General features: G+C 43.0%; 1 protein-coding gene across 1 annotated transcript in view; it reads left to right on the top strand.

Annotated features, from left to right (window-relative positions):
• ZNF827 (zinc finger protein 827) overlaps positions 1 to 15,697 on the top strand; it is a 116,610-nt gene that overhangs the window by 69,484 nt on the left and 31,429 nt on the right. Inside the window, exon 8 of the mRNA XM_019534327.1 lies at positions 41 to 144. Coding sequence (XP_019389872.1) covers positions 41 to 144 — 104 coding nt within the window. The remainder of the gene's footprint in view (positions 1 to 40; positions 145 to 15,697) is intronic.

Raw genomic sequence — 15,697 nt, 5'->3', positions numbered from 1 at the left:
ATTTTATTGACTTGCGTTTTGTCTTTTCTTTCCTCCTCAGTCCTTTCTTTTCTGAAGATACATTTAGACAATCACCATTCACTTCCAACTCAAAAGATCTCCTGCCCAATGAAACTGCTGTTCATGGAAGGACTTCGGCACCAGGTGTGACACACTTTTTTATTTATTACTTTTAATTTAATACTCCCCCCAAACTGCCCTATGTTTTATAACATTCAATATATTATGCAGCTACAATCCTCTGTAATAAAACTGAATTTGTTAGGCCAAGAATAACCCACCCACTACCAAAAGTAAAAATGATTAGCAATATAAAAAATGGAACATGTTGGGCAAGTCTGCATGAAACACTTTGAGCACAATAAACTAATTCTAGTGCTCATTAACATGGTGGGGAAAACCGATGCTAATGTGCAGTAGAATTAGTCTACTGCTCATTAGTATCACTAAAAAACATGCACTGTGGCTAATGCACAGTAGTGCCAATTATGGCGCATTAAGATAGTACCTGTAATTACAGGTACTAAACTTAATGTACCATAATTGTGGTGCATTAATGAACATGTAGACATGTCCATTAAGTCTTCAAAAAGGATTAGACAAATTAATGGAAGATTGATTCTTTGGAAGCTATTAACCAAAAATCAGGGAAGACATAGAAAAATCAGGGAAATACCCTCTGGCATTCCTAAAACAAGGCCTATTGGTCATGTGGGGAGGATGGATCACTCTAGACATGTGCCATTCATATATTCTCCCTTTAAAGCATCTACTACTTGCTATTGTTGTAGACAACTGAAGGGTGTCAGTGAAGTAACTACATCACAAAAGTTCTAGACAGTGGGATAAATGGACCATTGGTCTGAGCCGGTATGATACTTCTTATGTTCTTATTTATAATTCCTTATGCGTTTGCTTTAATAGTCTTTAAACATGTGCCTTTTTAAAAGGAATCAGAACAAAAACCTATTAGGGATTTATCTCAATATTTTAAGCTGCTATCTTTTTACATCCTACTTTTAAGGGAATATATTGGTGTCTGAGAAAAGTTAACTGTTCACCTACTGGTTCCTTTTGGGTGGCCATGCCCATTGTTCCAAGTTTCAAAACCCAGAAAAAAAATTACTATAATTTTAAAATATCAAGTACCTGAACAGCTCAGGTTTGTAATGCAGTTCTCTCATCCATACTGTTCATTTAGAATGCTGCCCTAGAGCTTTGTTTTCATTGATGTCATGATATATGTTTTTGAACAGATAAAATAATAATGCTTCTATTCATCATGACTTTTAATGGATGATGACTTTCTGATGTCACTATAATTTTAAGTAAGGAATTATGTGGAATACAAACATTACTTGGGTTTATATATTAATTACATACTGGATATTGTTTACTAATAACATTATACGGATTTATTGCATGGGATAGACACACATTGTGAAATGCACAAGTGTTATCTTCCATGGTAATCTTTAATTCATGGTTTTGGAACAGCCCTATCTTATTAGATGTTTTTCTTTATTTGTCAAAAGCTAATAATAATGCTTGGAAAAATGAGGTTGAAAAGTGAAGTGGATGTAATTTAAAAAAAAATAATATGTAAATAAATAATACAAGAACTTATAGAAAATGTAATCCCCTGGTGTTCTTCATTAGTTGTAACTTCTTGCGGAAACTATCTAAATGTCCTTGTGGATGGCTAAGTGAAGACTTCAGCTCATTGGACTGTGAAATAAGAATAAAAAAACAAGCACACAAGCAGTTGCAGTGTAATTAGCAGGATCCGGGTTTTCCATTTCCCACAGAAAAACGGGGAAAAAACTCAGATTTTCCCTTTTGCCCAAAAAAACACAGATTTTGCATTTTAACAGAGAAATGTGGGGCTCTTGTGCAAAGAGCTCCCTATAGGCTGGCAGAGTTCTGGCCTGCAAGGGGCTGAGGGAGCGGGAGGAGGACGGTCAGGCAGGGGTGCCGAATGCATGTATATGCACCAGGTGGCCTGGAGAGCAGCTCCCACAGGTAAGTTGGGGGGGGGGTGTTGAGGCCTGCCCCCAGGCAGGGAGTGGGGGAGTTGGGCATGGCTGGGGCTGGGGCTGCTGCCCAGCTGGGCGATGTGGGGGGATTGGGGCCTGGGGCCAGAATGCACAGCTGAGGGGGCCCCGGTGGTGAGCAGGATGAGGCAGTGGGCAGCTCGTAGGGCAACGGAATGGGGCTGGCTGCCAGCCTCTGTACACACTCCCAGGGGGCAGCAGGAACCCTTGCCCCCAAGATACATGCACAGGGCAGGAACAGGTGTGGGCTGCCCACTGCGGGCTTGGGCTCCCCACCTTTCTGCCCTCCCCTGGAGCCTCTGCAGGCCAATGGGTGGGATACGGCAGAGCGGGGCTGTGTGAGGAAGCCTGTTGTTGCTGCTGCAAGGCCTGTGCTGCCCTAGAGATGCATCCTCTGCCTGCTCCAGACCAGTGAGTGGCACAACCCCATGCTTCTGCTCCCTCTGCTGCCAGGGTTGGCAGGGGGCGCATTATCAGGGCAGCATGGGGCTTGCAACAGTGGCAACAAGCTTCCCCACCTGACCCCACTCTGCTAGGCTGCACTTGGTCCTGCCTGCCAGGCCATGGAGGCCCCAGGGAGGGCAGCAAGGTGGGGAGCCCAAGTCCACAGTGGGCAGCCCACACCTGCCCATGCCTCACGCACAGATCTGAGGGACACAGGTCCCCCTGTCCTCTGGGAACGTGCATGGTGGCAAGGAACTGCCCCCCACCATCGGCTCCACTCTAGCCGTTCTGCCCATGGTGGGGGGAGCTGGGGTCTGTATGTAGGCTGTGGCAGGCAGGGCTCAGGCACGACTGCAGACCCAGGTCCCTGGCTCTGTAGCCATGGCAGCTGGGGGCCCACTCCAGCAGGGCTGATGGGAGGCAGGGGGCTGTGGGTGTGGTGAGGGGCACTAATAAGGCTGGGGGGGCTAAGTGGGGGAGAATATGGGGCACCAGCAGGGCAGGGGGGCTGTGTGGGGGAGTGAGGGGCACCAGTAGTAGGTCCAGGGATCTGTGGCACTGGGAGTGAGGGGCACTAGCAGAGCTGGGGGTGGGGACTGTGAGGGGGAGTGAGGGGCACCAACAGGGCCAGGGGGCTGTGACTTGGGAATGAGGGGCCTAGACCTGTGTCCTGGTAAGCTAAGGGGCCCAGAGGAGTTGATTTGCCATGATAATAAACCCAAAATCAAATAGCAAGATTTATAGGTATTTGCAGTTTATTTTACTATAGTGATTGAGACACTGGTTGGCTTCCAAGTTGCTTTAAGATTGCAAATATATATAAAAAAAAATTGTCTTCAATTGATACCTATATGTATAGTGGTGTTCCATTTTAATCATGGAATTTGGGTTTTTATCAGAATATTTGTGATTTTTGTTATCAGCAAAAACCAGGATCCCTGGTAATAAGAAAATACTGTGGAAATTAATTAATGAAATTGTTGACAAAGAAGTGGTAGACCTTATGTTCAGCTTATTTTACTTATTTCATTTATAAATAGAGTACAAGTAGAAAAGGTCCAGAGACATTAAAACCATTATAATTCACTGAGGGATTTCACCTCTAGTTTACTGGTTCAAATTTAAACTGAGTTGCTCAAAGGGATAGAATTTGTCTGAAAGTCCACTTTTCTGAAATCGGCACAGTTGGTAGGGCCTTGATGGGGCATCATATAAATGGCATTGCTTTCTAAGAAGCTGCTAATATGGATTGCTGAGGCTTCTTCAGCATTCTGCCTTGGTACTCTAGGCTTGTTGGCACCCAGGCTCTTGAGTTCCATGGAAATTAGAATAAGTAATTGAGAACATTGGAAAGGAAGGGATCGTCTCTGCCTTCAATTCCAGTGCCAAATTTATGGCAAGCAATGAAGTTATAACATCACCTTTATACATTTATCAAGCTCCATCCTAAAAATGCTGTCAGTATCTCCATAGTCTTGCTGCTCTGATGGTTAGAACCCTTCTTTTAGTTTACAGCCTAAGTTTATTCATGATGTATTTATATCTCTTTGTTTTTGTGCCAGCAAGGTTCTTTAGATTAAATAGCTTGTTTTCCTCCCTGATATATGGATAGACAGCAATCCTACCCCCCCAGCCTTAATTTTCTAAGCTATATAAGCCAACTTAATTTTGTCTCTCAGAAAAATAGACCTTTTGTTCCCCTGATCATTTTAGCAGCCCTTTTCAACAACACCTAATTTAAATGCATCTACACATACACAGTATTCCAGATGAGGTCTTAATGGTGCCTTATTTAGTGATATTAATTCCCTATCTCTCTGGAAAATAGCCTACCTGGCGCACACTAGGATCATGTTGGCCTTCTTGACTAGGGACAGAAATTACACATAAACTGGTATAAATGATCAGAAACTGGTTCAAATTGGTAACAGAACAGAAGTTTTGTGCACATAAATTACTTTTAAAATGGCCAAAACCAGTTTAAGGTAAACCTGGATGGGTGGAGTATCAGACTTAACTGATTTAGGTTAAATTGATTTATTAAACTTCTGTCCCAGATCCCCTCCAGATTCAAGTTAACTCATAGTCACCTAGCATCCCAGGATGCTTTGCACCTCCCCTGCAAATCTCCCCTCACAGCATAAGCAGGTTAGGCTTGGCCCATTCTGTCTGCTCCAACTGAGCAGACAGGCATGCTACAGTGTCTGTGGCTTCTGGCCTGAGCTACTGCAGGCATGTGGCTGCATTTCCAGAAACAAAAGTGAGTGAATGTCTGTTCACTTGCTTATTGGTTCAATCTATGCAGCTTAGACTAACCTATGAAGACTGCATCAATTCAGCCTTGAGCTTTTTGATTGTCTGTACTTAGCCCTTGTGGCTGCTGTTGTGCTTGTAGCTCATGCCCCATCCTGTGATCAGTTGATAAACCCAAATGCTTTTTTATCTTCTTTCACAGTTTCATAGTTTCTAGGGTTGGAAGGGACCTGAACAGATCATCAAGTCCGACCCCCCTGCCCTGGGCAGGAATGAGTGCCAGGGTCATAACACCCCAGCCAGATATCTGTCCAACCTCCTCTTGAAGACACCCCCTTTGGGAGCCCATTCCAGAGCCTGGCAGCCCCAACCGTAAAGTAATACCTCCTGATATCAAGCCTGAACTTGCTCTCAATCATAGATTCATAGATGGTAGGGTCGGAAGGGACCTCAACAGATCATCAAGTCTGACCCCCCGCCTGGGCAGGAAAGAGTGCTGGGGTCAGATGACCCCAGCCAGATACCTATCTAGCCTTCTCTTAAAGACCCCCAAGGTAGGGAAGAGCACCACCTCCCTTGGAAGCCCATTTAAAATTTTGGCCACTCTTACTGTGAAGAAGTTTTTCATTTGTGGCCATTGTTGCTTGTTATCCCAGGTAGTGCCCAGGGGAACAGAGCCTCACCTAATTTCTGCTGGTCCCCCCTGGTGAGTTTATCCCCAGATCCCCTCTCAGTCTTCTCTTGTGGAGGCTGAATAGATTTAGGCCCTTTAGTCTATCTTTGTAGGGCCTGGCCTGCTGCCCCCTGACCATGTGAGTGGCCTTCCTCTGGACCCTCTCAAGGTTAGCCACATCCCTCTTGGAGTACTGCATCCAGTTCTGGGCACTGCACTTCAACTGCGGCCTCACCAGCGCTGCATAGAGGGGGAGGATCACCTCCCTGGACTTGCTTGTGAATCGTCTGTAGATGCACGACAATGTGCAGTTAGCCTTACCGACCACATCCTTGCATTGGCGGCTCATATCCATCCTGGAGTCAGCAATGACTCAAGATCCCTTTCTGCCACCGTGTTGACAAGAAGGGTGTTCCCTGGCCTATAGGTATATTTCTGGTTCCTTCTCCCTAGATGCAGCACCTTGCACTTGTCTTGTGTTGAATTCCATCCTATTCTCATCCACCCACCTCTGTAATTTGTCTAGATCTAGTTGGATTCTATCTCTCCCCTCCAGTGTGCCCACATCCTTGTGTCATGAGTGAATATGGACAGTGTGGTTTCCATGCCCACCTCCCAAGTCGCTGATAAAAATGTTGAATAGCACAGGCCCGAGGACCGAGCCCTGGGGAACTCCACTGCCCACATCCCCCCCAGGTCAAAAACGACCCATCCACCACCACTCTCTGGGTGCGACCATTGAGCCAATTTGCCACCCATCTGACTGTGTGGGCATCAATGCCACAGTCACCTTGTTTCTCATCCCATTCTCATAAAAAAACTATGTCAAAGGCCTTCTTGAAGTCCAGGTAGATGACATCCACCTCAATGCCTGCATTCAAGGACTTTGTGACCTGGTTGTAAAAGGAAACAAGGTTAGTCAGGCAGGATCTGCCTGCAGTGAACCCATGTTGGTTGCCCCTGAGCATTACCTCCTATGCTAGGCCCCCGTAGATGTGTTCCTTGATAATTTTCTCAAAGGTCTTCCCAAGGACTGAGGTGAGACTAACTGGCCTATAGTTACCTGCATCCTCCTTTCTCCCCTTCTTGTAAATGGGGACCACATTGGCCCTTTTCCAGGCCTCTGGGACCTGGCCAAAGCACCACGAGTGCTCATACAGCCATGCCAGGAGCCCTGCTATGACCTCCACCAATTCCCTCAGTACCTTCAGATGAAGAGAATCTGGACCTGCTGATTTATACATGTCCAACCCCTCCAAGAGTTCCCTAACTAGACTGTCCCTGACCCTAGGCATGGCATCATCCCCTGAGCCTGTCCATAATCCTAGTAGGGGAGTTGCCCCGGTCCCTGCTCAGAAATATGGAGGCAGAGAACTCGTTGAACAGATCAGCTTTTTCCTTTGCTGCAGTCACCAGATTGCCAAGTCTGTCCTGTAGGGGCCCCACGTTACCTAGTGCCTTCTTCTTACTCCCTATGTATTTGAAAAAGGACTCTTTGTTATCCTTAATTCTGGTGCCAGCCCTAGTTCCATCTCTGCCTTGGCCTTCCTGACCACCTCCCTGCAATCACAAGCAACGGAGGTGTAATCCTCCTTGGTGATTGCCCCTTGCTTCCACTGACTGTATGCCACCTTTTTTGCCCTCAGGCCCTCCTGGATGCCTTTACTGAGCTAAGGGGGCTTTTTAGCACTTTGGTTCGCATTGTGACTGACTCCCTCTGAGCTCGGAGGATCGTCTCTACCCATCCTGGACTCCCATCTCATTAAAGCTCCGAGTCCCCAATGTCTCTCTTACTAATCTCCTTAGCTCATTAAAGTCAGCCCTCCTGAAGTCAAATACTTTTGCCTTACTGCTTGCTTTCACCACCCTGTGCTGGATGTAAATTCCAGCAGATGATCATCACTAACGCCTAGGTAGTTGAGCATCTGCAGATCCCTCACCAGGTTATCACCTGTGGCAAGGACCAAGTCCAGCAAGACATTTTCTCTGGTGGGATTATGTACCTCTTGGGTTAGGTGGAGGTCCTGTATGCAGGCTAAAAACCTATGTGAGCGTTCAGACCTGGCTGACTCATCCTCCCAGCCTGGGTAGTTTAGGTCACCCATGACAACCACATCCCTTGTCCTTACAGCCTCTGTGAGCTGACCTGAAAATTCCAGGTCCAGCTCATCCCCTTGGTGAGGTGGTCTGTAGTAGGTGCCCACTACCAAGTCCCTTTTCCCACAAACCCCTTGTATTCTAACTCAGAGCACCTCAGTTTTCCCCTCTTCTGAACACATCCTGATCATCGAGGACATGTACTGCTCATTAATGTAGAGTGTTACACCCCCCCACCTTTCTCCCTATCTCCCTACTCTGTCTCCTCTGTACAACCTATAGTCCTCTATGCCTACCACCCAGTCATGGGTAGAATCCCACCAGGTTTCTGTAAGCCCAACCAAGGTCTGGGTTTTTGCTAGCTAGCAGAAGGGCAAGCTCTTTCATGAGCTTGCAGATACTCTTATTATTAGTCCTTAAGTTCATGACCTGCATTATTAAATTTAATTCCATTTCTATTATTTCAGGCCTCAAGGTCATCCAGTTCTTTCTCTATAATATTCTGATCCTCTTCCATATTGACAATGCCTTCTGACTTTGTGTAATCAGCAAATTTCATTAACACACTCCTGCTTTTTATGCCAAAGTTATTAAAATATTAAATAAGATTGGGCCCTTGAGAGATTTCCGTAATAACCTCTCTTCAGCCTAATGGTTCCCCTTCAGCACAACCCATTAGTCCTATCCCTTTCACCCAGTTTACAAAAATGTTTCCAAGATCAGGAACTGAAGAGGAGGAACAATCTTGTTGGGGTCTGAAGATATGAGATTCCCAAGGATCATAAATTAGCAAGGAAAAAAAAAACCAAGAAAAAATTTCTATAAGAACAAAGTGCCAGAGTCAGGATATTCAGTGAGAACAATTAAATAAAGGAATAGCTATGAATTTGTTGTGAAATAAAGAATTAAAATTAGGGAATAAAGGCAAGCAGCCATATTACAGGCACAAGAAACCTCTCATCTTACAGCACTTTTTATGGCCTGGTAACCAAAAAGAGGAAGACAGAAATTACAGCAGCTTTGAATTGGATACCGCAATGCAGAGAAAGTTGAAATAATGATGAACTGTGATGAGCCCTGAATATTTTGAGAAATAGAGGTAGTCATACTGTCCTATGAAATTAATAACAGTTGATGAGTTTGGGGAATTTTTTTCTCTCCTCCTTTTACAATATAAAAAGACCCAAAGTTTATTGACTAGTGTTACATAATTCCCAAGCCTCTTCTTCAGGTGGCAGTATCATCACTTGGACAAGTTCTTTTTTGTTTAAAAAAAAGAATAGGGATCTGTGCCCTGCAACCATTTTATGAACACAGAGAATTTAATCCCTAAAAACTATCAGTTCAATATCAAACAGAATGTGGTTTCACACCATTAAAGTAAAAAAAAAAAAAAGAAAGAAAAAAAGAAAAAAAAACTTTATTGCATGGAATTGTTATAAACTAACTCTAGTTTGAACATGGCAGCTCACTGCCCCTATCTGAGTGTCTCATTTTATTTTATTGTAAATAGAGATTTATTAACCTATTCAGCTATACTGAATCTGGAAAGAAGAGTAAAAGGAAAGAGGATGATAAAACTCAGTTCTTAAACTATTCCATGCCACTGAAAGTTGAATTTTAAATAATTGTCAGAGATTCAGAGATGAAATGTTTCAGAATTTCTAGTTTTTAAGAAAAGCAAAATGATCACTTGTTTGCCTAACATGACAGAGAAAGGAAATTAACTTATCCAGAATAAGCAAATGGAAAAAGAGGACATTTCTGTCACATGTTTAATGAGATTTAATTTGTTTGACAAGTAGAAAAGAGTTCTGTGCAACACTTTATACTTTAATTTAGATCTCTAGATAAATTAATAATTTGATCTTTTTTGGTTTTCTTGACCCCTAGCCAATTTTTAATTCATTTTAATAGTTCTCTACTGCCTTGAGGTCTCATTCTGTAAATTAGACTGCCCTCTTGAAATCCAGATAAGTGATTTCTACTGTTTTTACCTTTCCCTATCAGCTCAGAAATATAGTTGAAGAATTCCACAGAGTGTTTTGAGATGTGGTCTTCCTCTGTTTTCTCACATTATTTTCCCACTATTCATTACAGATGTAAAGTCTAATGACCTTCATCTTCCTACATGAATTCATAAATACTGAAACTATATTTCTTTTATTGCTCTGACCTCAGAGAAGAAACTAAGTATTTTTGAAAAGCCACCCTATTTCTATTTTTTCTGAGTTGGAAACAACAGTGTTGAGTATATACTTACGTAGTAGGTCAAATAGATTTTTGGAATCAGAGAGTGCAGTGTATCTTGCGTGTGCAGTTTTGTAGCTCTGTTGTGCCTGAGCTCAATCTATGCTATTGTATCTTTTTCAGCAAGCTGAAACCCAAAAGTCTCCTGTATCACAAACTTTCTGCACTTAGTCTTTGGCCCTTCTGTCTTTCTGACCTTTCTTCCTCAGCAGCAGCTGAGTGTATTGAGTGTACTGACATCATTTTAGTGCTGTTTCAGTTAAAAATCAAGTAGCGTTGTAGAGAAATTTGATTAAGTAAATCTGGATTTAGATTCTTATGTCAGCTGCATCCTTATTTAAATTAAATGCCTTCACAGAAGTCATCAGAATTACCCTATACTTAGACTGTGGCAATTGAGATAAATTGTAAGAAAAAAATTCTCTACATTTCTATGTACAGGAGCATGAATTAAGTTATATCGTTATCAAAATTCCCGTCTATACTGGCACTCAGTTTTTTTCTGTTTTATCATTTCTCCAGTATTGAATGTCTCTTTCTGCAACTGTAGTTCAGCAGTCTCCTTCTAGGCTCCAGCATGCATACACCACAGGTTTTAAGTCTTTCACAGCAAAACACTTCACTTCCTTTTAATCCACTTTTCAAAGAACCACTCCAATTCAGCATGTTTTTGGGTTGGATTTTGTACATCTAAGGCAAAGACACTATCCAGGAAATACCTACCCTGAGCTCTTTCAGTCTGGCTTGCAGACATTCAAATTGGCAGTATCTTTACCACTTTATGCGCCATGTGATCATGTCCTCACGTACTTTGCAGCCAACAAGACCTAAATTTTGCATCAAGCCCCTCTTGGGTGTCTGAGGCACTGTAGTATGGTTGACTAAGAATTTTGTTGTCCTCTGAATAGGAAATTCAGGATGTTATTACATTAAATGTGAAAATGGAAATTAGAACTAGCCTCTCTTTCTCAGTATTCCTAGTAACTTTGTCAAATTCAGTTCCAACTTTTTATTTTTTTTAAATGCTGTATAGAATATTTTTTCTTAGACGGTGTATAACTGTACTGTGGAAATGAGGAGAAGCACTGAGGTTTTGGCATCTGTATAGGGGAGTGTTGGGACTGTTACCCTGGAAGGTGTAGGAGGCTTTGGGGGATCTTGAAATGTACAAGTACACATGATTTCTGCTAAAACGATTAACAGTGAGTGGTAAGCAGTGTTGACATTTAATTTGCCATTTTGTGACTTCAGTTACCTACCCATTGAGTTAGTTAGAACAATTTACACCTCTTATGGCTGCAACCCGAGTCTTCCAGAAAGCTTTAAACTACATGATATAAATTGTCTTCTGTTTACTTGATGAAATCTTTCTTCCCAGTCGTAAGTACTAGTTTTTTTTTTTATTGAAAGCTTAGTTTCTAGAGCACAATTCCATCGCAGGCAATCTATTCTCTGCTAAATTTTGTAACTGCAGCACATATAGAATCTCAGCCATTATCATTTTTAAAAATATAAAGGAATATTTTTGGATTGTGGCAGCAGTTTCTGTAGATCAGTTAATCTGTTATTGAGTTTGCGATGGTCATTTTTTTTTTCCATTGAGAATAGAGGTATGAAGGGAACATCCTGACACATAAACTAAGTTACATCAAGCTGCATCTCTGCCTTGTCCCTTTGCTAGAGATAATAATTATTGTATTCATGGCTACTTATTTATTTTGGGAGAAGTTAAGGTCTGTCATTCCGTGATGTTAAATAATCTGTTCAGTCTCCTGATGATGAGGGTAGGTGACCCCTATTAGCTTTACTGACAGAGTAGGAAAGAGTAAAGTGACATTTAGTCTTTGAGTCAGGATGTGCTGTTTCAGATGGTGTGCTTTTTGTTCATCCCTTCCTGATTTTCAGAAATGAGTTTCCTAAAATCAGTGATGGAGGTGGTGGTTGTGATGTTCTCATCCCTGTGTATGGAGCACTACGTCAAGCACTCTATCAGCCATGCATGGCATTGTAATTCTATTAGCTGTGGGAGGAAGCTGCTATTTTATTTCTATTCAGGAAACTTGTCAGGTGCACCTAGAAATATGAACACGAGCCCCTTTCAACTTTATCTATAAATCCAAATGGAGACATAAAATAAAATATTCGGAGAATAAGCTTGATGTATCTGCCCTCCAACAGGCCTATAATTTGCAGGAAATTACCTGTGACAGAGTGACAAACAAATTGGAGTACCAAGGACTTCTGGTTCCTTATTTCATCCTTTTGCAATGAGCATGTTTTTTAGTAACAGAAAACTTATTTAAGGTACATGGCATTTAGTATGCTCCATGTTCTCATCCTTTAGAAGGCAGAAGATTTGTCAAGTTACACTCTGGATTTTGGTAGCAAGAGAGATGACTCATTACAACGTGTAGAAAGCTGCTCTAGTAAAACCATTTTTGTTGGCTGTAGATGTGGGCATGCTTGGCATATTTCTTCTTTTAAAAGACAGATTTAATGACATTTTTTCAGTTTAATCCAGCACTTGACAGTTTCTATGGTTCTGGTCTTAGCACACTGTATATCACATTGTTCTCTGTCACATCTTGTCTTTAGCTTCCCACGAGCTTGGGCCTAGCTGTGGCGCGCGCGCACACACACACCAGCTGCTTTAACAGACAACTTAAACTGCATCTGCTAAGTAGAATGGATGGGGTTCCTGATCCACTTAGTGGGCCCATAACCAGTTAGGTTACAAATAATGAAGTTCTTCTATTATATACAACTGTCCTTATTTTATGTTTCCCTTGCAACTTTTTTCCAGGCCTGCTGCCAAATAGTTCTGCATTTTTTGCATATATATTCCTTAGCTGGGAATTCTCTATAAGAAATACCATGTGTTGCTGGTCTATAGTATGGTAATAATGACTGTCTCTTGGTTTAGCCATGCAGTTATCAAAATTAGCAAGGTCTCAGTAAACCAGTAGCTCTTTATCATGTACTGAAAATCCCTTTCAAAATAGAAAGTGCAGCTGTGCAGAATGAACTCTTTCATATATCATCCCACAAAAGAGACTGACAGAGTGTAGATGCTCTGATTGCAGCAGCCCACAAAAACAGAAGGGGAGAAATGGTGAAAATAGCACAGGATATGCAGTAGCTTTCTCACCTCCAGATAGGGTGACCACTAACACATCCCCAGAATACAGAACATCCCTTTGATGGGTGGGAGAGGTGGACCACCAGCTCACTTGGCCAATCAGCGTTGAGGGGCAGGGCCACTGCTTCCTCAGCTAATCAGCAGTGAGGGCTAGGGCCACCACAAAAAGGCCACCTGCCTCCCTTCCTTCCTGGCTGTGCACCAACCTACCTCTAGGCACAGCCAATGGAAATGTGGGAATAAATGATTGACACATTTGCACCAATGAACTGAAAAACAGGACCTTTTGCAGTCTGTTCCTCATTTAGAAATGGATAGGGGACAAATGGTTTAAAAATGGGATTATCCGGTATAAAACAGGACTAATGGCCACCCTACCTCTGGACCATAATTCCATGGGATTCTTCAGGATGAAAGATGCTAGTAAAGGGGAAAAAAAACAAAAAACAAAAAAAAAAACCCAGCTTTATGCCTAACAATGAAGCTGAAAGTAACTTGTTCTTTACCTGAATTATTGCATCCCTTGTTTTATTATGGGCTAAGTTTAATTTGTGCAGTCTTTCTCCTATTACATTTCACAATATTCCCACACAAGCAGAAATAGCTATTTTCATTTAATTTCCCTTTGTGCTTTTCTAAAGCAAGTTTAGTATCATAGTAATAAGCACAAGAATAAAGTAGTCTTGGTCAGAACAAATACCTTCTAGCTTCATTCAGAATAAACCCATTCTGAATCCCAGTTATTAAATGCATTAAACTATCGATTTGTGTTAAGGTATATAGTGAACACCAAAGTCAAAGCTAGACAGCAAATGGTAACCATTTCCTTCCATGTGAAAAATAAATGCATTGGCAATGATTTATTTTTTTTAACTCTTGTAAACTGGACACATTTTTGGCATCTGTTAACTTTTTCTGCTTGCTGGTTTCTGAATCTCCTTCTTAAAGACTGTGCTTCAGGTACAATAAAATTACTCCATAGAAAATGATTTCACAAGCGTGAAATAATTCTAGTCACAAACCTTTTTTTGTCATTAGGATTTAAAAATAAATGCACAAAATGAATGGAAATATTAGAAGTTTTTATGCTGCCATTAATCCAGTGGCAAAGCTATGACATATATTAAATCACCTCTTGCATTAACTTGATAAACAAAGCCATTAGTTTATAAATACCCATTGTAATGTATTTTGGACTTCTCATCTTATTCAAGCCCACATATAAATAGGCTCCCTTTTTAGTATCAGGATATTTGTGGAAATTAGTGCCAACCTTGAGTTCTAGTCCTTCCTGAATGCCAGCTCAGCATGAAATAGTTTTAGAAATCTGATTTTCTACTTCCTGGGTTTACCAAAGAAATTGAGACTAGAAGCTTCTTTTAAAAATCACTTTGGACTCGCTGTTCACTTGTCCTTTCCCTTAAGTGTGGCTGTCTTCCACTGTGTCACTGGAAGCAAGTTCATTACAGACCCATCAGCCACAGGTAGAAGACAGTTGTTAAAAATAATATCTTACGTGAAGGTGACAGGGTGAGGCCTTTCATACCTTTCTTCTAATGGCTTACAAGTACAGCCTAAGTCACAGGGATAGTTGGAAGTTTTTAAATCAATTCCATCATGGACAGGTCACTGTGTTGGAAAAAACTGATGCCATGGAAAAGAAAGTAGATGCCAGATAAGAAAGAGTAGCACCAAACTCCTACATAAAGAGAGTATGTGGGAGAAAAAGAGGGAGAGAAACAAGATATACATCTTAAGTCAAGGATTTTCAAGGATAGCTCAGGTTCCCTGCCTATCATATGGGTGATCTGGGGTGGTGTTTTAATAGCAAAGGGGAAGCTAGCCACTGCAGCAGCAACTACTTAAGAGAAAGAAAGGTGTCTAACAGCCTTTGTCAAGTTCTGAAAAAGTGGCTGTTATGTATTCTGAGTTGCCTTACGTGTTCTGTTCTGAGTTGACTTGCTCCTGTTCTGAACCTTTTTTGGGTAAGTATGGCTGTTATGGGGCAGGGCCGCGGGGGCGGCTGTGATCCCCTTTGCGCCCCTTACCGTGTCACATGGGTGACCTAGCACCCTCTTGTCTTGCCCACCACGTCTTTGCTGTTATGGTTCTGTAATGGAGGCTGCCTACAATTCCCTTGTCCACGGTAATGTGTTGGCACTATTCCCCATCCCTTATAGGGTGACTCGGTGTACCCCAGCCTTAAGGGCTATGCATGCCTCCAAACCTCCCCTTTAGCATGCCCCAAGCCTCGCAGCTGTACCAGACGTTCTCATGTCATACACTCGCCCCTCCTGGGCTATTCCCCTCTTGCCCTCTCCCGGGCCTATTCGCCCCCCCCGGGCTTCTGTTTGGCTCTGTCAAGCTCTTTATCGTTCAGGCCCCAATCCGCACATCGGCCCCTTTCCAGGCTTATATCATGTGCCTGCCCCTCTCCGGGACGTATACTGCGCGCCCGCCCTTCTCCGGGGCTTACTGTCAGTAGGAGACTGACTGCTCTGGGGCCTGTGCCGCGCCTCTCGCGCTCGTTGCCCCCTCTGGGGCCTGTGCCGCGCCTCTCGCGCCCAGGGCTCAGGTGGCCCGTAGCCGTGCCTGGCCCCCTGACCCTTCCTCCGGGTCGTGCGCCCTACTGGGCAACCGCCCTCGTGGGCTGGGGTCCCAACCCCACACTCACTGGACACCTCTCCGGCACTCTAAAATGCTGTGCCCGCTGTGGCACTGCTCACTGTGCCCCCGCTGGGCACCGGGAACCCCCAAGCTACTGGGGAGCCCCCGTGAGGCCTCCTC

Source organism: Crocodylus porosus, unplaced genomic scaffold (genome assembly GCF_001723895.1).
Source record: "Crocodylus porosus isolate Cpor-Errol unplaced genomic scaffold, CroPor_comp1, whole genome shotgun sequence".
Classification (NCBI taxonomy): domain Eukaryota; kingdom Metazoa; phylum Chordata; order Crocodylia; family Crocodylidae; genus Crocodylus; species Crocodylus porosus.
This window is presented reverse-complemented; position numbering and strand designations above follow the sequence as displayed.